The sequence below is a fragment of the Aythya fuligula genome, chromosome 1, assembly GCF_009819795.1.
Source record: "Aythya fuligula isolate bAytFul2 chromosome 1, bAytFul2.pri, whole genome shotgun sequence".
Classification (NCBI taxonomy): domain Eukaryota; kingdom Metazoa; phylum Chordata; class Aves; order Anseriformes; family Anatidae; genus Aythya; species Aythya fuligula.
Genome location: NC_045559.1, coordinates 179,540,463 through 179,565,013, shown reverse-complemented (window position 1 = coordinate 179,565,013; position 24,551 = coordinate 179,540,463). Strand labels below are relative to the sequence as shown.

At 38.5% G+C, this 24,551-nt stretch overlaps 1 protein-coding gene across 1 annotated transcript; it reads left to right on the top strand.

Moving 5' to 3' along the window:
* Positions 1-701: 701 nt before the first annotated feature.
* Positions 702-24,094, top strand: NEK5 (NIMA related kinase 5). The gene is made up of 23 exons (XM_032207805.1): positions 702-749; positions 1,549-1,689; positions 3,067-3,163; positions 3,807-3,904; positions 5,859-5,942; positions 6,047-6,117; positions 8,140-8,226; positions 8,655-8,709; positions 10,195-10,395; positions 10,484-10,556; positions 10,775-10,902; positions 14,183-14,382; positions 15,181-15,247; positions 15,585-15,704; positions 16,741-16,824; positions 16,928-17,029; positions 18,747-18,827; positions 19,661-19,729; positions 21,023-21,146; positions 21,338-21,466; positions 22,417-22,554; positions 23,258-23,342; positions 23,733-24,094. The coding sequence occupies exons 2-23, from the start codon at positions 1,573-1,575 to the stop codon at positions 23,953-23,955; spliced, it is 2,433 nt and encodes an 810-aa protein (XP_032063696.1). The 5' UTR covers positions 702-749; positions 1,549-1,572; the 3' UTR covers positions 23,956-24,094.
* The last annotated feature ends 457 nt before the right edge of the window (positions 24,095-24,551 follow it).

Genomic DNA, 24,551 nt, shown 5'->3' with positions numbered 1-24,551 from the left:
GTGCTAACAGCATTGTTTTAATTGCCTTCTTTGTCTTATTTCAAAGAGGTGATGTGACAGTTGTGCATGAAGTTTTTCTTTCTGACAATGTCTTGAAATACTGCATAGCAGGAATAACTGATTTTGTCTGAAGGGCATTTTATGGAAAACATTTAGCTATGCTAATTATTTGAGGCATAGTTCATGCAGCTATTAGTCCTCTGACAATACCTGAGGGTGAACTTTTGGCTTCAATGACAAGATTTTTATATATGCCATTTGCATGTGTGGAAGAAACCTCATTTGTTCACTAAAAAGGGCAATTTTCCCCATTTTGATAAGGAGATAAACTTCTGCGGAACGCATTATGTGTAATTTAAATTTAATGGTGCTATTTTGGCTGGCTGTTGGCTACTAAATAGTGATGAGAAGCCTGACAGGGAAGTGTAGACATGACCCCAGTACAGTTCTCCCTGGGAGGTGCTTCTGGACTGTGTTAAATAATACTGGAGAAAAATGAATACGAAAAGCTTTAGAAAATGTCAAGATGTGGAACAGGGCTGTTATTTCTCCTGCGTTGCTCACACCCAAAGCCCCTCACAGCGGGGCAATGCAGCCTCCTCCTCCCGGAGGGGTGCGAGGGCAGTGCCACAGACGCCACACCCCGCCGAGGGCAGGGCAGCCGGGGAAGGCTGCTCATCTTTCATCTTCCTCCTCCTCCTCTTCCTCGGGCTGGCCTCGGGGGCTCCGGAGGCGGCGGCCACACGCAGGTACCGCGTCCCCCTGCCCGCGCCTCGCCTCAGGGAGGCCCCGGCCATGGCCGCCCCCCCGGTGCGCGGCGTCGCCATGGCGACGGTGCCACAGCAGGGCGGGAAGGGGCCCGGGCCGCGGAGATGGCTTCACGCAGGCCGAGGTGGTCTGCTACCGAGCCTGGCTTTCCTTCCTGACAGGAAAAGGGCAGTGTGCCACCAAATCTTCCTGGTTAAAACTTAGTCCGGCTAACAAGAACAGTTTTGGGGTGTGCGTGTGTATTAGCACTCTAAGCTTGCTTGCGGATAGGTTGTGAATACCCAGTGGTAATGACCTAGAATACTTGGTCTTTTCTACCAAAGTTCAACAAGAAACACACTGTAATTTTATGTTTTCCATTAAGAGAACAAGTGTGCAACATCATTAACTTCAATAAATAACGTCAAACTTCCCAGAATCATAGAATCGTAAAGGTTGCAAAAGACCTCCAAGAATAATACCATACCATAACACCGTAATAATACCACACCGTAATACTTTTGCTGCCTTCTCATTTTTTAATTTTAGGGTGTGCTAGGACAATGTTTCATGCTTTCCTTTATGAGACACTCAAACTTGCTGCTTAAGTTCAGATCCACGATAATTTGCAGTCTTCCAGGAGATGACATGTTGAGGACGAATCTGCATCATTGATAAAAATGTGATAAAAATGTGAGGAAAAAATACAGTCATTAAAAGTAGTTTCTATTTCAGTAGACAAACTCAGATGTTTTAGCACTGACTACATGCAATACTAATCTGGGGACTCTTTTGTTCTAGCCACTGTTTTAAGATAAAGACATCATGGACAAATATGAAATCCTTAAGAAAATTGGAGAAGGATCTTACGGCAAAATATTCTTGGCAAAAGGAAAAGTGGATAATGAACAATGTGTCATCAAAGAGATTGATTTAACTAAGGTAAAACAACAAAACCTGGATGATAACAATAGTTATTTACAGAATTATGACAACTGCATTTAGCTAATCTATGAGTTTAGGTGTCACATTTGTAGTTGCATCTTGATGACATAAACTTTCCAAAGACTGTACTCTTTGACTGACTAATTTTAAAAACATAGACTAAATATGTGATTTTATATTAACAGTTTTTTTTTTTTCAAAGCTTTACCTAGCATACATGACACTACCTGATTTAAGCTTTATAACAGATGATTCAAGTACATCAAAACTTACTACTGAAATAACAAGCCATGATTTTGTGACACTTTTCTCTAAACTCTCCTTTTTTTTTTTTTTTTTAAAGTTCATATTTTCAGGTATGAGTAATACACAGCAGTCTTTCTGATTCTCATTTATGTGTAAGGCATTTTGATTCATTTCATCTAATCTGAAGTGTCCGTTCTGTAGTTGTCATTATCTCAGCTACATGGCTTAATTCCCTTTCTTTGAGAACAAGGGATGCTGTTTGCTGTTTTAGACTTCTGTTTCAGAAGAAGGTGAATTGGTCCATAAGCTTCATGTTTCTTTCTGTGGGCTATAAAGGTAGGTTAGGGTAGCTAGCTTGGGTAATCAGAGTAATGCCACTCCTAGATCTAGTTCCAAAAAGACATGCAGTTAAACTCCATATGATTTCAGTACAGGGAATTCAGCAGTCAATTTCAGTGAGTGTCTACATGCTTGTGACAGCTCTTACACTCTGTGTTGCACTAGTGAACTTCAGATGTATGAGAGAATCATAACAGAAGCATGAATTTTTATGTGTCAGTTCTAGGAAAAGCTACATAACCTTCAGATTCAAACCCAGAAAAATTGATATGCTAGTAATGACAACTAAATAAAAAATGGTTTCTCTGTGTTCAGGACCAGTAATTTGGTTATTTCTAATCTCATATTTTGATGTGTGCAAAATAGAAAAATTTAAATTAATAGAGTGTTATTACTTATCCAAGTTGTTTAAGAACCAAGAGGTGGTTACAGAAAATTCTGACTTCAAAGTAGTATGATTTTTCTTATGCGGTAGAGTGTGTCTTTCTAGTATGTGGTATGTCATTTATATAGTTGATTGTGTGTGTCTTTATTTTCACCTTTTGATTTTTGAATCTTTAAGGATTACATTTCAAAATTATTTCTTAAGAATGAGAGTAAGAAACTTACTTTTGTAAATGAAAGAGGACATTTTAATAGAATTGTCCAGTATATTTACAAACATACGCTGCAAATGTATGTACATCATATGTTCTAGTATTTCTGCATCACCTTGGCACAATTTGACAGCTATTTTTGAAGTGACTTAAATGCATCATTGCTAGCATGTAGTTCCTTAATTCTTTGTAGATGCCTGTGAAAGAAAAAGAAGCCTCACAGAAAGAAGTCATTCTTCTGGCCAAGATGAAGCATGCAAATATAGTAACCTTCTTTGCTTCTTTGCAAGGTTTACTTTTAACATTTTTGTTTTATTTGCGACTATAGGAGTGAAAGGCAGCAGAAACTAGTTTGTTCGTATTGCCCAACCATAAACCTATCCCCAGCACCTTACTTATCAGTGGGGCTAGGTGCCGACTCCTAAAAATGAACACAAGGTACCAGGTTCAGTCAGTACTTTATTTCTCCTTGTGGGTGGGTGGGACCAAAAGTACTGTGAAGCAAACACTAGATCCTGAGGTGTTTGCATTGCCTCCCTTGAACTTTAATCTTGACCTTCAACAGAGGTCCAGAGTTTTGTGAAACCTTCTCAGGAGCTGCAATAGAAGAAGAGAGCTTTTGAGCACAGCAGGAAATAGGAGATAAAATTAATGAGAAACTAGGAAAAATAGGAAAATAGGAAATAAAACATATCTTGGGGTATCAGTAAGGTTGCAGAAAAGGTTTGGCTTGGACTTTGGGAATGAGGGAGGGAGTGGAGTGGCTTTCCAGCACAGGTTCATGCAGGATTTTGGAGGGCCTGTGAAGCAAAGGTGAAGGCTAGTGTCCATAGAGAGCATGCAATTAATGTATGTTTCAGGTGAAATTTAATAATTTATTGCTGTATTAATGAGGAATAAAGGAATAAAGGAAAGAAATACTTTTCCTTTCAGAAAACAACAAGCTGTATATCGTGATGGAATACTGCGATGGTGGAGATTTAATGAAGCGGATAAATATGCAGCATGGAGTACTGTTTGATGAGGACCAGGTGAAAGAAGTTACCTTTAGAGGAAAGGATGGTTTATGTAAAACACATTGAATTATGCAGTGCTTGCTACTGTTTCTTTTCTGACCTTTTATAAAAACTGAACGTTATAAAGAAACTGATAGTTTTAGTGGGAATTTAGAGTTTCCTTTTAGACTTGTTTAAGATCTTAAATTAATTTATTGACAGTATTTTGATGCCAATTATATTCTTTCCATTGCTCCTTCTGTACTGGAGGCACTTTTTCTTAGTAGTATACCTGCTTAGCCAGAACAGCTTTATTTTTACTTTTACAAGGTGTTTTAGAGGTGTTAGGGGATGTATTATATATGAATTTTTCATTCTTTTCTGCTATTTACATCATAGTATATCATGATTTATACTAGTCAGTGGTAAATCTCTCATTCATTTTATTTGGGTCAAGAATTCTCTGATGCCATTTAAATTGTTTAACTGACACAGAGAAACAAGGCCAGGATTCTGACTGCTTTTGGAGCATGTTCACAGGTATTTCAGTTTGTAAATAGGCGCATGTGAGAGGTATTGCAGTTCTCAGAAACAGAATTTCCTACTAGTCCTTCACTTATTCCTTCATCTTTTAACTAACTTTAGCTTTCCGAAGGAAATCTTCTCTTATATGTTGGACTTAGTATTCGGAACGCTAAGGATATTTAATTTTGTGCAGTTTTTCACTTTTGCAGTTGCAATGAAAACTTACCTAGATACTAGACAGACAATATCTAACGTGTTAGTGGAAATCTACTCTAAAGCATAGAAGTGGGAAAAAAAAGAAAAAAGGAAATTTTGTGACGTTTTTTCTCGCTTCAGTAGGAAAAGAGAAACTCCTTAGTGTAGAAGTCAGTTGAAAGTGAATTACTGGTTCAGCAGTGGTGAATTTTATGATCCAATTGGGAGTCATAATAAAGGCAGAGAGAACATGAGAGAAAATAAAAAGAGGACAAAATCACAGATCACGAAAAGACAAAACAGGGAACCAACACACAAAAAAACCTTGCCGAGACAGAATGTGGCATATCCAAAGAAAGACAAAGGAATTACAGACAAAAGAAAGGATCATAGAAACTAAAGATGCATCTGACAATCAAGAACAGAGAGCAAAAAATTTAACATAACCTTGTTAAAAAATCTTTATATTTTCAAGTGTATGCCTAAGAAAGTCTAATTTATGACATCAGCCCTATTCAGGAAATCATCTGTGAAATGTTAAGCATTACTAGATAGAAGATTATTACTTGAATTAAAATTTTCCATGATCATCAATTGTCCTTAAGATAGGAGTGTGTAAGCACATCTTACTTTTGTTTCTGAATTAAGTCCAGCAGCCCTTATTCAATAAATCACGTATATCTGGAATTGAATACATGCTTAAGAGTTGTCCTGGGGCAAGGATGAACTGTTGTGATTACTTACTATCACAAGTTTCTTCATACCTACATTGTTTAATCACATTTCAGACCTTCATCCTCTATTTCTTCTTTCCCAGATCACATTTGGTATGATTACAAATATTATAAATGCATGACTTACACTGCTGAGGATTAAGACACCACCCATTTATGGCTTGTTTTTTGAACTAATTTCTAAATAATGGTCTAGTGTTCTTAACTCTTTGACATGATTCTTCAGTCCTTGCTTCAGTCTTGTCATAGTGAAAACTTCACTGGGATACAGAAAGTGGGAATAGGTATTTATTTTCATTTAGTTCCCTGATAGTACTGAGAAAGGAAAGTAAAACTATGGCATTCATTTTACTCATACAAAAATATTGTTTCCTACTATTCCATGGTGTGTGTGATTGACATGTTTTAGATTTTGTAGTTGTCTTTGTTGTACATATTTCATTAAAATGTCCTGCTGGAGATTAGAGCCATGCAAATGTATCTACATGTATATATCAAATTTATCAGATACCTATTCCTTTTGTCTTTCACCGCAGATTTTGAGTTGGTTTGTGCAGATCTCCTTGGGCCTGAAGCATATTCACGACAGGAAGATTTTACACAGAGATGTAAAAGCACAGGTAGTAAAACTAGAACTGGAAGGGGGGTGATTTTATCATGTCAAAAGACTTGAGAAGCTGTGCCATGTTTAATTTTTGCACACCAGTTTCTTCTTTGTTTGCAGAACATTTTTCTTAGCAATAATGGAAGGATAGCAAAGCTTGGGGACTTTGGCATAGCAAGACAGTTGACCAAGTAAGCACCTCTTTCATTAGTCTATGATCTACACCAAATGTACCTATTTCTGAATGTTCAGAATGCAACCTGAATGTGCAAATTGTTTGTGGGCTGTGCTTGGTCTAGGATATCAGGGGTCTGTCACTATATGTTTTTTCTGGTATCCTAAAATGTGCCATCCTGAACATAACCACAGATCCTTGTAACTGGACTCTTGGTAGAGGGTCTTTCCCTCAATCTTTTCCTGTTCCTTATGGAACTGACATTGAGAAACTCTGGAGGTGCAACTGTTTTTGCAGTGCTTGGTAATCACTTCTGGTGCTTCATGAAAAGAAAAAGCAGTGAACAGCATTAAATGTTTGGAAATAGTGTAAGAAAAGAGTTTGTTCAGGTCGTACTATTTCGTTTCTTAGTATGTTCTTCAAAACTGTGCCTATACTAAAAAAAAACAACAAACAAACAAACCAAAAAAGGCCAGAACCCATTCTTCCCTGGCCCTTAGAGTAAATGATATGTCACGGCTTGCATCCCTCTGGCTAAACTTCTGCCAAAGAGAAGTCTTTTCTTTATTGGCTCTGGGGACAAGGTTGGCCTAACCTACAAAGTGGCCAGACATTGTCTAGGAGAGTGCTTTTTGACATGGTCAAAACATGCCTAACATGCTAACAAAAGGACAATGCTTGAACTTGATCTCTTTTTGAGCTTCTTGATATCTGTGACCTTGGCAGGATCTCATGGCAATGAAGTTCCACGGTTTGTGGAAATGTAATTTCCTCTGATGATCATTTTGCAGATTGTCCTTCTATTGTCAGTTCTTCTCAGTTGCTTTGTACTCCACCTGCTGCAATTCACTTGTTGCATCTTTCCCTATCCCCAAATTAAATTAATCCAAGCTGAATCACATTCCTGTCTACACAATAAAGACTTTAACCAGCATAGACAATTTATGCACTCTCTTCAGACTTACTTAACTATGTACTGGTATAAAATACCTTAATGCATTCTTCAGGTGAATGTACAGCATAGGTAATTTCTGTCAAGGCCCCATCAGGTTGCTTTGGAATGAGGCCTAGATAACGTTGAAAGTTTGGTGGTGCATCAGAGCTGGGAAGTTTTGCTGAAAGTAAACCTCAGAATGTGAATGTGCAAGTCTGGGCATTTTGAGGAGTATTTAATAGGTATCTGGGACTTCAGAAACAAAAATATTTGGAGCTTGAATGTACTTTTTCACATGTAACAAGTGAATTAGTTTTCTCAGTCCCTCTTCCTCCCATCCCCTGTGATACACAAAGGCATTTTCATTGCCATTCTCCACTTCCGAATTACAGATAGTGCCCAATACTTTTATTTTCTGTTAGGTATCCTTGACAGCTCTGGCAGTCAGATTTCATATCCTCAATAAGGAGGGTGACATTCAGCTTTTATTGACACCTGCTGTAGAGTGAGAGGAATCACTCTGTGATTCTTTTTCTCTCCACTGACTTCCCAGTGACCCTTGATGACATCCACAGTGTAAATAACTAAAAGCAAGTGAAATGAATCCAACAAGTTTTTTATATTTGCTATACCTACATTACAAGTCAGCAGCAAAGATGGAAATAGAATTCATTTACTCCTGCTTTAGTTTCTGGACAGTTGTTCCTCCTTCCACAGTTTCTAGCTTGCATGACTGACTGGCACCTACGATCTTATTTCAATTAGTATGTTGGAGGCTTCTAATACTTTGAGGTGTGGTTGACAGCTTTCAGAATTATGTGTTAATGATCATCGTTCCTTGCAAATGTTGATTGCAATGCTGGTGAAAAGTGGGGAAAAGAGAATTCTCATGATTTCTGTTGAAATGCAAACACTGTTAAGATAGTTGGTCATTTTTACACAGAAATGGGAAGTACTTTAGTCTTTCTTTGGTTGTTTCATTATTCAATTATGCTATTATTCAACTATTTTGAGAGCAGAAATAAAAACCCTCACGGGCTCTTAACTCAATTGCTTGCAGACTTTTTCAACGTGTAAACCTTTTTATTCACTGTATTTCATCAGCACTATGGAGTTTGCCTATACCTGTGTAGGGACCCCTTATTATCTGTCACCTGAGATCTGTGAAAATCGACCGTATAACAATAAAACGTGAGTCTCTCAGTTTTCATTATATTCTTGTTCATGAGGGCGTGCAGGCACAAGAGAACTTAACGTAAATGATGTCATGGTTTAAATCTGTATTTCTGCAGGGCACCAGGAATTTCACATGCATCAGCTAGAGGTAGCTTTGCTCTTCAATCCTGCTAGGAATATTAAGCAGGCATCGTTTATATCCTGTGCCTCTTCCAATAATAATAATAGTACCTGGTTAGGTACTGTAGAAACATTGGTGCCACAACAAAAAAAAAGAAATCTAAGGTTTTCTTTTCACTGCATACTAAGAAATGTCAAAAGTTGGACCAATATTAATCTTCATTGGAATGATGCTAGTAAATTTGAGAGCTGAAAAAAAAATTGATTACATCTATGAAAATATTATAGGCTTTTCCTGAAACCTGAATTCCTTTTATTTACAGAGATATTTGGTCTCTTGGCTGTGTGCTCTATGAGCTATGTGCACTAAAGCATCCTGTAAGTATCTTAGAATCAGATCAATATCATATTATTGAAAATAGAGTGAACAGCCTGGAATATATGTAGTTATAACAATATTCATAGACAGCTACTAGTATTATTTTCAATTTACTTCTTGATATTAAAGAATGCCAGTGTTTAATATTTTGTATTGAATTTTTTGAGCAAACTATAATACAATATATTATATTGTATTTCTAGAATTTTTATGTGTATATTATAAGTCTGTCGAACATATATTTACTCTTAAATAAGTACTATACTTTCTGAAAAGGCAGATGGAAAGAATTAAAGCTGTACTTCAAGGCTTTAGGCACATCATTTTATTCATTTCTATTTGAAAACACCAATCTGTACTCGCTAAAGAGTTTGAAACCTACATTTCCCCGGAGAGCATTTCAAGTCTCAAGAAACATTTTCCTAGAGGTCGTATTTTGTTTGGAAGCACATTCATGTCAAAAGATAACTGAGATAGCATCTTTAGGAAGCTGTGCTGTCCTCTGTATGATCTAAGCCTCAAGTAATCCTCAGCCTGTGAATGTGGAGAAGGGAGCGAAGCAGAGACTAATCCCAACAACAGGAAAAGGGTCGGATTCCTGGGCCCAATCGAAGCTGACCTGGGCATCAATGTGATCAAAGCTGGCAGAGCAGCACTGGCAGGGAGAGCAGTTGTGCTGAGCTGAGAACAAGGGAGGAATATTCCAGATTTCACAAAGTGAGAAAAAAATCATAATTTCTTCTTATGAATATTAGCTATTCTATTTCATATTGCTGCCTTTTTTTTTTTTTTAAATTTGAAGGCAGGAACTAGATGCTGATGTAGAAGGGAAATGCAAGAGCAAATTTGGGTTACAACACCTTCAAATTATCTAAGTAAATACAATGATAATTTTAGAAAACTGTTGCTTTCAAAATTAGTTTTGCCTGTCTTAGGCCCTAAAAATTAGATTGATGCTGATGTATTAAGAGATCGTCTGACCAGAGAGGACTGAGTCAGCTGAGTGGCATCAGTTGTTAAAAATCAGGTTGTATCCTGGATCCTGAGAGAACACAGACTACAGAGGCTAAGTTGTGGGAACCGAGGTTTTAAAGGTGAACCCTCTGCAAGCAGTATGTATGTGCGTCTCTGCTGAACAGCTTTTGGCAAAAATCATGATGTTTAATTCTGGAAAAAGTGTGTCTGTGTTATTGTATGACACTGTACGACATGTGACACTATGAAAAACCTCTTCCAAGTGCCAAAGCTATCAGACCTGCTGAGTCATGGAGCTTAAACTAGGAGAACGTAACCAGCAAGTACAATCAGAGAGTGGTTCTGTTAATCTCCCACAGCAAACTATGGATAGGGAGAAATTGTTTGTGAAGAGATTGCATAGCACAGGGTTTCTGTCCACAAGTACCCTTTTCAAATTTGGGTGTTTAGTTCATCATTTCCAACCAGCAGTACTTATTGTCCTCTTTCTGTTGTTTTCATTGATTAAGTTTGAAGGCAGTAGCTTGCACCAGCTCGTGCTGAAGATTTGCAGAGGATATTTTCAGCCCGTGTCTCCCAAATATTCGTATGATCTGAGGGCGTTAATTTCCCAGTTGTTTAAAGTATCTCCAAGAGATCGACCATCGGTGAATTCTATTTTGAGGAAGCCCTTCTTGCAGAAGCTTGTTCTCAGATTTTTGCCCCCTGAGGTGAGTGCCTTGTACGGCTGCTTGCCAAGAGAGTGTATTGTGTTATAAACAGTTCTATCTGGTACTTTTTTGTTGATAGTTAACACAGGAAGAACTCAGTCTCACTTTGATAAATAGAAGAAAGCCTTCAGCATCACAGCCTGGAGCCAAGCTGATACAAGGTAAAGATAATATTTAATGATTTTAACACTGGTTCTACACTAACGTTTGCTAGTTGTGATATACTCAATGGTGATAACTTTCTCCAATAGTCTTTGCTGCACATTTGGATACAAGAGCTTCAGAAAAATTTGGAAATTAAAAAAAAAAAAAAAAGGAGAGAACTGAAATCTTGTAGAAAGCACAGAAGGTAACTTGCTAATCTTTTATTTTTAAAAAGAATGTAAGCTTCAAAAAAGGAGAGTGCAAGACCGAGTTCCTTCAGAATCTGGAATGGTGGCGCCTGTTGAGACACAGGGATTCTTTCAAAGAAATGAATGGAAACCATCAGGAGGGCAGCAGCCTCAGGTAGAGTGCATCCACATTGCTGATAACATTGAATTATCTTAGAAGGCAAATTCCTGCTGTTAGAAGAGGTCCTTTAGAAGGCTTCTTTAAGATACATTAAATCCAACCTAATGCCTACACCAGGTCAGTGGAGACAGTTAAGGACTCCAGAAGTCTCAGAAGAGGTGTTTTAGAAAGCCTAAGTGGGAAACACAGAGTTTAGGCTGCTTCAGCCTGGTCCTTTGTAACAAAAGCAGTCAGGCACGCTTTGCATTTATGTTTACACACAGGCAAATTAACTTTGGGCTTGCATTTCTGCTATAAAATATCAGCTATAATATCTGCTATACCGATTCTTTTATGTCACACCTCCTGAGGGCCCATTCGTGGGCAAAACCAGTGGTGCCCAGTGCCCTCGTTTCAGATACGATTGAAACAAACTGGGATAAAACCTTACAGCTTCCTTGTGAGGAAGCCCCAATTCCTCACAATGACCTGTGTCCCTCCCTCATTTTCTACCTCATTGTTTCCTCAGGCTGTGTGCTATCTCCAGCCTCTTACTTGGTATCACTTCCCACCTTCAAGAGTGTGTAGCACTCTCGTGGGTGCTGACAAACTAGAGCAAAGCACAGTTGGGATCCGGGAGCTCCCAGCAGTAATTGCACGCTGCAGTTAGGGTAGATTAGCCGATGGTAGAGATCTGTGGAATTCCCAGAACTGCAGCCCTTGAGCAGTCACTTAGATGCCTGAGGACAGTGCTGGCCCAATGCAGAACTTGGTTTTCCTCATAGTTCCATTTGTGCATTTCCATGCAAGTGCAGAGATGCTGGCTGAGTTTCCTTTCATCGTGCTCTGCTGTAATCAGAGGCAGAATTTGTCCACAGTGTTTTGATCTGCCAGACATGCAGTAATGTTATCAGTGAACATATTATCACATGTTCCCACAGTCTTTCATCATCCAAATGAAGAAAACAGGTTGTTTTTTTTTTTCAGGGTAGTGGGAATATTTGCGTATTCATGCTTCAAGTGTCATGCTTTGAATGAGCTGCTTCAGGGTTCACAGAATCACAGAATATTTGAGACTGGAAGGGAACCCTAGAGGTCATCTTGTCCATGTCTCTGCCCAAGCAGGGACACCCAAAGCCACTTGCCCAGGACCACGGCTATATGACTTTTGAAGATCCCCAAGAACTGAGATTCCACAACCCTCACAGTAAAAAATGTTTTGCTTATTTTTAGCTGGAACTTGCTGTGTTTCACTTTGTGCCTTGACCTGCTGCAATACTTTGCCTAACACGACCCAGGATACCGTTAGCCTTTTCTTGCCACAAGTTTTCATGTTCAGCTTGTCCACCAGCACCCACAGGCCCTCTTCCTTGCTGGGCGCCCCCAGCCTGTGCTGATGCCTGGGGTTGTTCCTCCCCAGGTGCAGGACTTTGCACTTCCCCTTGCTGAACTCCAGGAGGTTCCTGTCAGCCCATTTCTCCAGCCTGCTGAGGTCCCTCTGGACGACAGCATGACCCTTGGCATGTCAGCCACTCTCCCCAGGTTTTTGTCATCAGCATCTTGCTGAAAGCACACTGCCCCATCACCCAGATCGTTACCAGAGATGTGAAGCAGGATTGGGCCCAGTATTGACCCCTGGGGTACGCTGCCAGTTACTGGCCTCCAGCTGGGCTTTGCAACATGATCGCCTCTGGAGCCAGCCAGTTTTCAACCTACTTCTCTGCTCATCCAGCCCACACTTCATCAGCTTCTCTATGAGGATCTTTTGGGAGACGGCATCAGAAAGTAGTGGAGAGAAGGCCGGCAGTTCCCACTGCTCTCCCTTTGTCTTCCAAGCTGCTCATTTCCTTGTAGAAGGCCATCAGGTCAGTCAAGCATGACCTTCCCTTTGTGAATCCGTGCTGACTACTCCTGAACACCTTCTTGTCTTTTACGTGTCTGGAAATGGTTTCCAGGACAGTGGGGCCTGTAGTTTCATGAGTCCCCCTTCCTGCCCTTTTTGAAGATAAGATTGGCATCTGCTTTCCTCTCACAGGTGCCATAATCAGTCAAAGCCAATAATAGACGGTGGCTTCGCAATGACATTTGCCAGCTGCCTCAGCACTGGTGGGTACATCCCATCAGGGCCAGTGGACTTACTTCTGTCCAATTTGCTCTTGTATTCTCTACCCTGAACCTCTTCCACCAGGGGTATATCTTCTTTGCTGCAGACTTTCTTGGAGGGGAGAAAGAGTGCAAGCTTCGTTGCTCATGGTTCTCAACCCTCTTATTTAGATGGTCTGACTTGTTTCCCCTACTGCTCGAGATTGCCGTACTTCTGGATACCGTACTCTAAAACTTCATTCAGGGAGGGACAACACGTACACTCCCTGAAATTCCCTCTTCCTTGGGATCATTACTGGCAGTAGAAAATTTTCTTCTATAAATATGAATCTATATTGTGCTGGACTATATAATCTATATAATCTGGACTATGCTGTAGGTAGATGAGCTTATTTTCAGTGTTTCTAAGGAGCAATAACTAATGTATTTACCATCTAAGGAAGGGATACCGAGCTGATTTTAATTTATGCAAGAAAAATAAGCAATATTCTGCATTTTGCTCATACACCACGTAGTAATTTTTAGTCTCCCACCATGGAAATGTTTGTGGATGTCATACTGCAGTTCTATTTTGTCGTGCAGCAGCAGCTAGACAATCACCTTTCTCTTCATTGTTCTTATGAGATGGAAAAGACAGCCTTGTCACAAAGCAGAAATACAGGAATGTCTCATCACAGTAAGGACTTGGAGGAATCAAAGGCAAGCTCCCACAGGCACATAATCAAAGAGTTTATGCACGAGCACAGTGCTTCCCTGAAAGCAGCAGTCTGCATGTTTATGGCCCACAACTACATCCCAGGTTGCTCTCGCTGTCACATGTCAAAATAAAGCTCTCCTGGAATTAACTCAGTGCTTTGGGCTTCAGAACGATGGCGTGGCTCAAGGGCAACCAAGGTGCAGGGTACAAAGCCCCGCGCTGACTGACTCACACAGCGTGGGCTGCTGCTTCACCACAGGAGCTGATGGAACAGGGGAAAAGGGAGAGACCACAGTAAGATTAAACACACTCTGTATGTAGTAAATTAGGAAGTTTCTGCTTTATTTGAGAAAAGGCTTGGAGAACATAACACTAACTCTACTGTAGACAGCCTGTATTACCATGCAGCTCATCATGGGGAGGACAGGAAATAGTTCACACTGGTACTGATACAAATGAATATGGGGCAATTAACATTCTTTATTGTATTTTTAGCCACAGAGCTCCAGATTTAAGATGGCAGAAAGGCCAGAAAATATCAGAGCGCATGGCCATTACGGTCATTACTATGATAAACTTGACAACCTGCAGAGGAAACGTAATGCACATTATGACCTTTCTCACATCAGCCAAAGAGTTGAGGAATACTATAAACAAAAAGGACAAGTTGCACCTCCACCCCCCCCACCTGACGGGTAAACCTTTCTCACTATTTATTAGTAGTGAACAGTCCTGCACGTTTGGAGTTATCAGCCTTCCCGATTAACTCATTCAGTATAATTCCTTCTCTGCTTGTTCTTTGATAATTTTTTTTACTTAAGTTTATTGGACAGTGTAACTCCTCTTTCTGTTCTGAATGCATTTTCCTGATGTTTGAAATTTTATTATCAAAATGTCTCCCCAATCTCAGCGTTTCACTAGATGTGGAGTAAAACTCAAGATAAGCAGTGTCTTTCCTTCCCACCAGCATCAGAAAGATCTAAAGAGCAAAAGCTGTTCTGTACTTCAGGGAACAGAGTAGGAGGCAGGCCACGCAAATGTTGTCTTCCTGCAGAGCTTACATTTTGGTTTCAGATATAAAGGCATGTTCTCCAGCAGTCTGTGTACTTTAAAGCCTTTCTTTTACAAAGCAGAGGTAGAATCTTTTATTTTTACTTTTGAGATTGTCTGTCCATTCCACGATTTATCAATATTTTGAGAATCAGGAAAAATAACTTTATTTTCACTAACAGTCTCACGTACTATTTATCAAATAGAAGGTGAAGAAGAGCTTTGCACTTCAGTAGACTAATGTAACCAAAATAATAGCAAGGGGAATGGCCCGAGTCAGTATGTTTTCTGTTTGTTATTTTACTGTTGGTCCATATTTATACAAATTTGATCTATCCATCCATACTTATGTAGTACAAACACAGCTGGTAGAGAATTATTTGTGCAGAAGATAGAAGCTGTGAAATAAAATATAGTATGTGAACATCGCTTTCTTCTCTCAGGCCTGCAGAATATCTTCAAAGGCGTTTTGAAGCCCAGCAGTACAAGATTAAAGTGGAAAAACAGCTGGTTAGTAAGTACTGAACCATAGAACAAAATCTGTGAAAGAAAGTGATTGAAAATCCTGAAGATGAATTGATGTCTTTCCAACAGACTGTGGCACTGTCAGATAGAAAGCTCTGCTCTGGTGGGTCTGTTATCTGCTCTACAATGGTCATCTTGAGGTTTTATTTTCTAGTATCAAACTATAGCATTGTAAAATTCTACTGTGACTCTTACCTGCAAAAATACACGCTTGTCATACATCACTCTTCAGGGGAAGAGGAAAAGTGAACTGAATAGGCCCTGATGAAAGGGATTCGAAATGAAAATTCCTTTGCTCTGGGATTTATTTGTACACCTACAGGGACTGCGGCCATCCTCTGCTGACCCATATCATGACCAAATGCAGCAGCAGAAAATAATGGAAGAGCATCTCAAATTGCATCATCAGGACATGTCTAGAAAGAATGAAATGAAAGAACAGGTAAATAAAATATTTCCCCGAGTTGCTCAAAGCTGTTTTCTTACACTTCTTGACAATAGTGTTCTTTACGTGAGATTTTATTTTTTTCCATTGGACCACTAGGAAAATATAAGCTCTGTGCTCATCTGGTTCCATCTTGCAGAAGCCAGTGAGGACTTGCACAAAAGCTGACCTCCAGAATCGTTTTAAAATCTAGAAAATCTAAATCTAGATACATGGAAATAAATCTATTTATAAACAAACAAACAAACAAATCTAAATACATTAAAATCGAAATACATGGAAACATGTAAATACATTTAATCCTCTTATCTTTGATTTATAAAAAAAAAAAAGTCAGAATAAATATATTAGCTTTTAACATAATGGTCAGACTTTGGAGTAGGAACATACTCATCATGCACACATTATTCAAAGGCTGCTGCTCCTTAATTCTACAAAGTCTGTACTAAATTTTATAAAAATGAGATTTTATGGATTTGTCCATTTGTACCATATGCAAAATGGGACAGACTGTCTTGTAAGCAGTAACAGAAATGTCTTTAACAAAAGACTGTTTTCCAGCCACATTTGAAGTTTTTTCTTCAGAGCACAGAAATGATGAATCTTCTTCAACAGAAGACTGCCAAATTCTGTTTTATTTTGGGGAGGAGGTTGCAATACAATAAATGGTTTATAATTTTTTTTTGTCCTACTATTTTCCAGTCCTCTCTTTTATGATTGTGAATTTGGAGTCATTACTCAGACTATCCTTAGTTTATTCTTGGAATTGACTATTTTAGGTGTAACTAGACAGAAAATCCAGCATAAAACATTCAGAAAAGCTTCAAAAGGGTTAAAGTCTGGAACAGTTATAACTCCTAAATCTCCTGTTAATAGGAAGTATCAAGCAATCTTTAAAATTGGCAGTAGTGGACACTGATCCTTTTTTCTCACACATACACAGTTTGATATCCATGGAATATTTTGTTCAGCTAGTGCTGTTTCTGTATGTCTTTCTAATAACTATGTGTTCTACCTTACTGTTGTTTAATAGGAGTACCTGAAGCAGTTACAGAAAATTCGGGAAGAATACCACAGCAATATAAAAGAATTCAGATTCAGAGCAGGAATACTCCAGGTAGCAAAGCTCAAACATGCATGCAGTCATTTTTCCTTCTCTTTTTTAAGGTAGTACGCTTAATTAATAATTGAAATGAACATTTTATAAACCTGTTCCCTAGGACAATCAAAAAATACAAGACAAAACCTATCTGGTGAGGCAAGGGAAAGCTGAGAACCCGTCTGAAACCACAGATACAGCTGGAACAAAAGAATCACTTGAGGTATCTCGTAGTCTAAACAAAACGTTTTATGCATGGCCTTTGATTCATTCTGCAAGAGTCCTGAAAAATGCTAAAGCTTAAATCTTACCTGATGTTTGCGCCACATCTGAAAATCTTCCTAGGTTCCTTTCTTGAATAGCCTGGAAACTTTATTGGGATGAGCTCTGATTTGTTTTGGTAATTGCTTTTTCCCCTATACTTATTGGGAGGTACTTTTGCTTCTTTTCCTTTTGTGGTGTATTTGTTTTCCTTGATTTCTGAGTGAAGTAAAGAAGCCACTCAGAGTGCAGACCTGCAGGAGAATCCTGTGCAGGAGATACGGTAAGCACGAGCTCAGAGTAGAACATGAGTACTTTTCCTGTAAGGATCCTATGTAGGGTGTATGTTACAATCCAGTTTTGTGTGGACTCCTTACTTAAACAGAAGATTGGGAGAAGCAGGAGGAGGAAACAGAACTAAAGATTTCAGCTACAGGAATCCATCATTTCTTTGTCATCAAATACTACCAACACAGGCACTGGAATGGATTTTCAGCATTGTTCCACTTTTACTTTAAAATGCTGGTGTGATGAAAACCAGATGAGGTTTCCAGACCACATGGAGTTCTGCAGCAACAAGTCTGCTTCTCCTCAAGTGAAAAGAATGAAAGCTTCAGCTTCTTAAAATTTATTTCAGTGTGCAAAATGCCAGCTTATTCTGAAAGGAAAACAATGCTGAGCTAGCTAATAGGATTCTTCAGGCAGAATTTGCTTCATGTAGTGCAGGATTTCCTGCACTGCTCAGCAGCAAGGGGCAGACCTCCACATAAACTGGTGACAGACATTGCTACCCTGCTGCAGCTGGAACTTGTGCCAAAGCTGCCAATATAAGTAGGATACTCTTCAGTGATATTCATGGATCCTGGAGCTGGCTTTTACTAAAATTACACCACACATCATTCGGTGGGATAAGCTGCACTGTACACCATCAAAGCCGCAACTGGACAGAAGTGTTATTCCCATGGGAAAAGCATAATAATAAATAAAAGAAAAGGTTTTATACCTGTTTGATGTCACCTGTTTGATGTCACTTAATTCATGGGCAGTCCACCTACTGGAGAAAGTGCATAGATGTTTCCAAAAAGTACAACCTGTGAATTGTGGCTTCACCTGAGGTTGAGGACGTGTCCTCATAGCAGGAGGTCACTGAAGGAGCTGTATGCAATTATTTACTTTGCTTTTATGTGGCATGTTCTAACACAGAGCGCAGGAATATGCAGAAGGTAATTAAATAGCTTTTAGGTGTTAACCAGCAAACAGGATAATATGAAACATGGCTAGACTTTGTACGGGTATAGGTTTCAATTACAACCTTGATCTTCATCACTCCCAAAGTCTGCTGGAATGAAATCAGCCTGAGTCATCTTGCATATGATCATAGAAAAGAAAAGATGCATTGTTTCTGGACACAGTACTGTATCCTCGAAACATGTTTTTGAAAAATTAGAGGTTGCACTTTGTGCAAGGTTTCCTGTTTTTCTGCTAGATAAGCCAGAATTATGTCTTTCAGTATCAGAATCTAAATAAGGCAATGAATGAACTATTCTTATTGATATATATAAAAGGAAATCAATGGTAACATTTATTACTAAAAAGAGTCTTTTTATATAGGGTATATACACATACTGGTTCCAAAGTGTACATTTTAAAGTTGCTGATTTTTTTTTCTCTACCTCCAGAAAGTGGAAGAAAAGTTTAAACAAGTCAGACTCCAGGATAAGCAAGGTCAAAACATTTTAGAGAAGGAATATAGCACAAAGGTATCCATACTTACTATTTTTTATTTGTGTGTGTGTGGTTTTTATCCCCCATTTTCTTCCTAAATCTGTACGTTTCAAACGATTCTGTTATGCCACAGTAGCTCTGGAAATCAAGTTATTTAAGAGTCAGATAAGAGTGCTGGTCTACTGCTGTTTGCTGAAAGTTTCTGTGACAGGATAGAATCATTAAGAAAAGAAACGTATAGCAGAGCTTTTCTGGTCATTTGAGGAAGGCTCCCTCTAAATCTTCTCAGGCAGTAATCAATCCCCACTTACTCAACTTTATATCAAACTCTAAGTGAAGCCACTGTTAATTTCTTAATATATTTTGTAAAACTTTCTTCTCTATCATGCTTCTAAATTGTAAAAGGGGCTGGGAATTGAATGGAAATGCAGATAAGATATTAGGAAATATTCTGATAAGATAATAAGACAATAACATAATTCTGAAGTGGTCCAAGGGTGTTTTGTGAAATTCTGCAGTGAAGCAGTGCAGTATTCAAATATTAATAATGGCTGGGAACCAACTGTACGAACCAACTCCGTGTATTGCAAGGATTTGAATGAAATGATTATCAAAGGCATCTTTTCTTAAAATGTTCCAGCCTTCTCTAGTGGATGCAGTCATTTGAAAATATCCATAAGGTGTACCTCAGAGCAATCTATTTTTGTCCTGTTTGTTCAACTTATCTTGTTTGATAGAAGAAAATTGAAGTTATTTTAATAGAAAAATAATTTCCAAGTTCCATTTAAATTCCATGTCATCTGTGTACATTTAATTAAATGTTTTTATTTAATAGCCTATCTTAATGAAGTGTCTGAATTTTCTTCAGGGAGGAATAAAGTTTGAAATTAATTTAGATGAATGTGTTCCTAAGGAAGACAACGTTCAAGAAGCAGAGGTAGGCTTTGGTTATATTCAAAGCATTTTATTTCTTCAGTAATCTGAAACCATGACAGTAGCTTCGTGAGGTCAGGTTTAACTGTTTATATTACTGTCACCCTCTACCTGTGTTATAATGAAGCTGCACCTTGAGGCTTTGTTGACATATTGCATATATCTGACTTTCTGCGAGGAGATAATTGCTTGAGAAATTGGATGGTATCTGGGTCAATCTTTCACATGAGAAGTGGTGCAGATATTTTAATTTTGTAAATTGGGCTGAGGGGGAAAACACATCTCAAAAGTGCATTAGTCTGCAAATGCCAGATTTGATTTGTGAATTTAGTACATTTCTTTGAGTATTTTCTGAAATGATAATGGCCACTTCTACAATTATTAGCTACACTGCTTTTAAAAATGTGGTGATTACTTCTTGAAAATGAGAACTTACTACACTTTTATAGAAAACTTAACTCTGCAAAATCCATATCAGTTTATATATGCTAGAAAACTACAGATGTGAATCAGTCTATACCAGTGAACACTACAAAACCAGAAATTCCTGTGAGGGCTCTCTTGTGCTTGAAGCTTATGCATGTAACAGACCAAAAGGAGCAAGCAAGACCAGTATCCTCTGGCAGGGTATAAACTACGCAAGTCCAAGGTCAGAACCTGAGTCTTCTCAGGCTATTCCTTCTGGTGCTGCTTCATTTTCAGAATAGGTCAAAACTGCGGGAGTGACCATGGCCAAGACACATGCAGGATTTATACTATCAGTAGGAACAGCATTAATAAAGCTGTGCAAGAAGAAAGTATCATTGCAGAGAAATGAGACCATAATTTAACTTTCTGGCTGTTATAGTTTCTGGGGAGAACCTGACAACGTTATCATGCTATCCATGGCTCAGAAAGGGGATTTTTCAACTGAGCAGAGGGTTTCTCTGGTGAAGTACACAATTGTTATTCAAAATTATTCTCTAAGCCTATTACATTTGTTTTGTTTTCATTCAGGTGTCATTCTCTTTGGCTTGCATGAGGCTTTTTACATCCTTTCTGGGGAACGTTTGGTTGTCTTACAGTAATACAACGAAGTTCCTGCCCATTCTTTGACTGAAATACCCTCCTCCCCAATAACACTAAAAGCTTGGCTTGGTAATTGTGTTATTTCAATAGTACATTAGCACGGCTGTTTCTTCTTACTAGGATTATATCACAAAGCAAGAATATTATTGTCATGAACCAGATGTTATTTGGAAATAATGGAAGTGAGTTATTGTCCTGTATATGTTTTCTCCTTCTATTGTTTTTTCAGATACAAGATAAAGTCAATGAGATGTTGACTTCCGTGGATGGGCAGAATCTTAAGGAGAAGTTGGTGGAAGTTTATGAAGATCCCATGGATGGGGCTTTGGAAGAACTTTCTGGATACCAAACAGGTATTTTTTAGGAAAATGTGATACTTAGGATTAATCCTGAAAATTAGTTAAGAGTAAGGCAAATTCAGTAACTGTAGGTTATATCAAATTTGTCTGATGTTTCTCTCTCATTATAATATCTTATAATCAACACAATTCCACTGAAATCTATTTTTAAAAAATGAAATAACTTTGCCTTTTCTTCCCCTCAGAGTCCAGTGATGCAGGTGATACTGAAGAAAGCAGGAAGCAGTGGCAAACTGGAACCCCCCAGACACTACTGAATTTTTTAGCCAATGCTGATGTCACATCTGTACATCCTATGGCTGAAAATGAATTTTGTAAGAAAGTTTTATGTTTTGCAGTGAGTTATGTTGGGGAGCTACTAAAATTCAGCCAGACTACTACATACTTTTGCAAACAGTTCCATACCAGAACATTCACATGATCGACAGGCATTTAATTAGAAGGACTTTTATCTGAAGCACTCTGTGGTCTCGGTAACAGGCTGAAAACGCCTGTCAATGCAACTAAACACCACCGCTTCCTTGGGCCTTGAGCTGATGATACACAAGACCCAGGCAGTCTGTGGCCAGCCAGCCAAGAACATGGTGGAGTTCTGGCTTCCCACACCACCCGTTAGCTTTGCTGCACAGACACAAGTGCACCCTCACACAGGTCTGGCCGTGGTGATGCTCCTTCTCTGGAGGTGAATTGCTTGTTTTCTGACAGTGCCAGGCAGCTCCAGTGACTGGGGGCTGGGAACAAGGGGCTCCAGTATTCCCCCATTCTCCCAGTACCCCAAACACACAAGAACAACATGAATTTTTTTGCATGGATAGTCAAGACAAAGCAGAGTATTGTTAGTATGTCACTTCTTGTTCATTTTGCCTTAGATGATGAACATTGGGAGCAAGAAAAACAGGAACTTCTGATTTTTTTTCAGCCCTAAGAAGCCACTGAATTTGTGAATAAGGACAGCTCAATGAAGCTGCACTTGTCTATTCCAGGCCTAATATGCTTATTACTTGAGCATTAGAACTGGCATTAAGAAGTTTTTAGTGACAAATAGTCTAGACTATTTTTTTTCCCTCCACAGTATCAATCAGATCAAATACTTTTTTTTTTTTTTTTAAAAAAAAAAAGAGAAAATATTCCACAAGGGACAAAAATCAGGTTCTAGCATTACACAAAAGGAAGAAATCAGTGTCCGTATTAGAAAGTCTAATTCTAGCAGAATTGCCAAGCCACAGTGATGGTTTATTGATCTGAAAACCTTCCTGTTCTTCAGCTGACCGTGTCATTCTGCCTGAAGACATCACAGAAAACAGGAAGCAATGGAAACAAACAGCACCTGGGACACTCCTGAGTATCTTAGCAAAAGCAGAGCTGTCTAATGCCTCCTTCATCCAGCTTGAAGAAGAAACAGGTAGGATGTCCATTACTGCCAATATTACAAGGTTTTCTTTATCTTTTTATTTATCTATTATATCTATTAAAATACCACGCTCCCTCAACACCCAGTTCTGCCCTGTTACTCCAGCTGACATTGTGAAACACATTTGTACCCAAACGGACAGGTTGCTAGTGGATTACACACAGCGTTTAGCCATTAGGTACTAAAACAACAACTCTTGTCATTGTTCTCCCGCCTTTCATGTTGAGGTTGCCTTTCAGTCTTTGAAAATGAGAACTTCTAAGGAATCACAGCTGCTGCCTTCAAGCAGCAATTTTCAGTCTTTCCCAAACAGTAGTCCCTTAAGTTTTCCACTGAAAGTGCAGGTCCGTGGATTAGGAACTTGAATCTACCAGCATCAGATTTACCTTTTCTTACCCTTTATAGTTTTGTGGTTGCAGCCTACAAACATGCGAGGTTCCACTGAACAGAAGTTATAAACCACTGACTAAAACACGTGTGATCAAGTCAGTTATGCACGATACTTACATCGTTGGTCACTGGGGAAAAAAAATCAAGCATTTACTTATTTTCTATTACTTTACATACACCTTTATAATTATTTTATATATAATAATTTATGTTTTATATATATAATTATTATAATACATGTGTAATACAAATAAAGGAATGTTCTCTCCCTTTCCAGAAGGGAAATTAACCCTGTCACCAAAAGAAAGCAAGGAAAATGACTCAGAATCATGCTCCAGTGTTGCTGTTGATGATGGCAGACTTGAGCCAAGATCAGATGATGAGGACACGTAAGTCAAGCGCTTCAACAGAAAAAGCTATACACATGAAATGACTGGATGCATTGCCTAAAGCTTTTCTCCTCAGTTCTTTTAAATTCATAAATGAAGACAAATTGTTTTACAGTCTGCTGATCTGATTTTCAATTCTCTAATTTGTCAAATGCCAATGCTGACATTAAAAATGTTATGCAGAATTGTTAACATGGCTCTGCAACTGTTTTTTTTTTTTTAACCTTATAAATATAGGTAAACAATCAGAGATGGGTGAAGAAGCAGTTCATATTTTGTGTGTGGTTTGCATATTCTTTACGACACATTAAAAAAAATCTTGAAGGCTTTTAACTAGAAATGCTTGTAACAGATACATAGAATTAATAAAACTTTGTTTCAAATTTTCAGGAATTTTGAAGATTCTGAAGACGAACTGAGACATGATCTGGAAGAATCTCTGGAAAAAGTGGTAACTGCTCCAACAGAGAGAACAATAGAGTCTTCCATGCTTTCAATAAATAGAGGTCAAACACATGAAGAAAAGATGAGCTTACCTAGCAAACAGTTTGGAAAAGCTAATGATGATTTAGAAAATAACTGTGAGTCACTTAGTATTGACACAAATAATTAAAAAGTCAAGCAAGAAGCAACAGCTAGGTAGAGTACCAGCATGGTTACTGTTTCAGACCATTAATATCCTTGAAATTTTAACTGCAGCAGTGACAAAATTAGAAAAAAAAAACAGGTAGCTGACATCAAATGCCAAGTAAACCAACTACTTTTCAACACTTAAAAAACAATTAAAATTGAAAGGGTTTTTGCCATTTTTTTAGAAGGAAAAAAATAATCAGGCTAATTTTAGATGTCTACTATTTGAAAAACTGTGATCCAGATTAAAATGCACTTTTCTTTCTTGTTCTAAACTACCTGGGACATCTCTGACAACACTTGTTTGGACAAATTTCTGACTGCATACTCTTTAACCATTTTTGTATCACGTTTCCTACTCTGTATTTTATTTCTGTAGATAGATCAACATCCTGTTTTAAGAAGCTTTAACAGCTTCTAATAATCTGAGTACCACTAATGAAGCTTTGTAATTCCAATAGTTTAATTTGCATAGCACAGACTGCACACAGTACTTCCAACTATTGAGCAGTTTTATACAGTAGGAGTAAAAGGTTTTACTAGCACCATGAGAATCACGTGTTCCCCAGTTCCTAACAT

Coding starts and splice junctions, on each gene's coding strand:
- NEK5 (XM_032207805.1), top strand. CDS start 1,573: ATGGACAAATATGAAATCCTTAAGAAAATTGGAGAAGGATCTTACGGC. Junction 5,943..6,046: donor ACAGAGATGTAAAAGCACAG/GTAGTAAAACTA, acceptor CTTTGTTTGCAG/AACATTTTTCTTAGCAATAA. Junction 21,147..21,337: donor ACTTTCTGGATACCAAACAG/GTATTTTTTAGG, acceptor TCTTCCCCTCAG/AGTCCAGTGATGCAGGTGAT.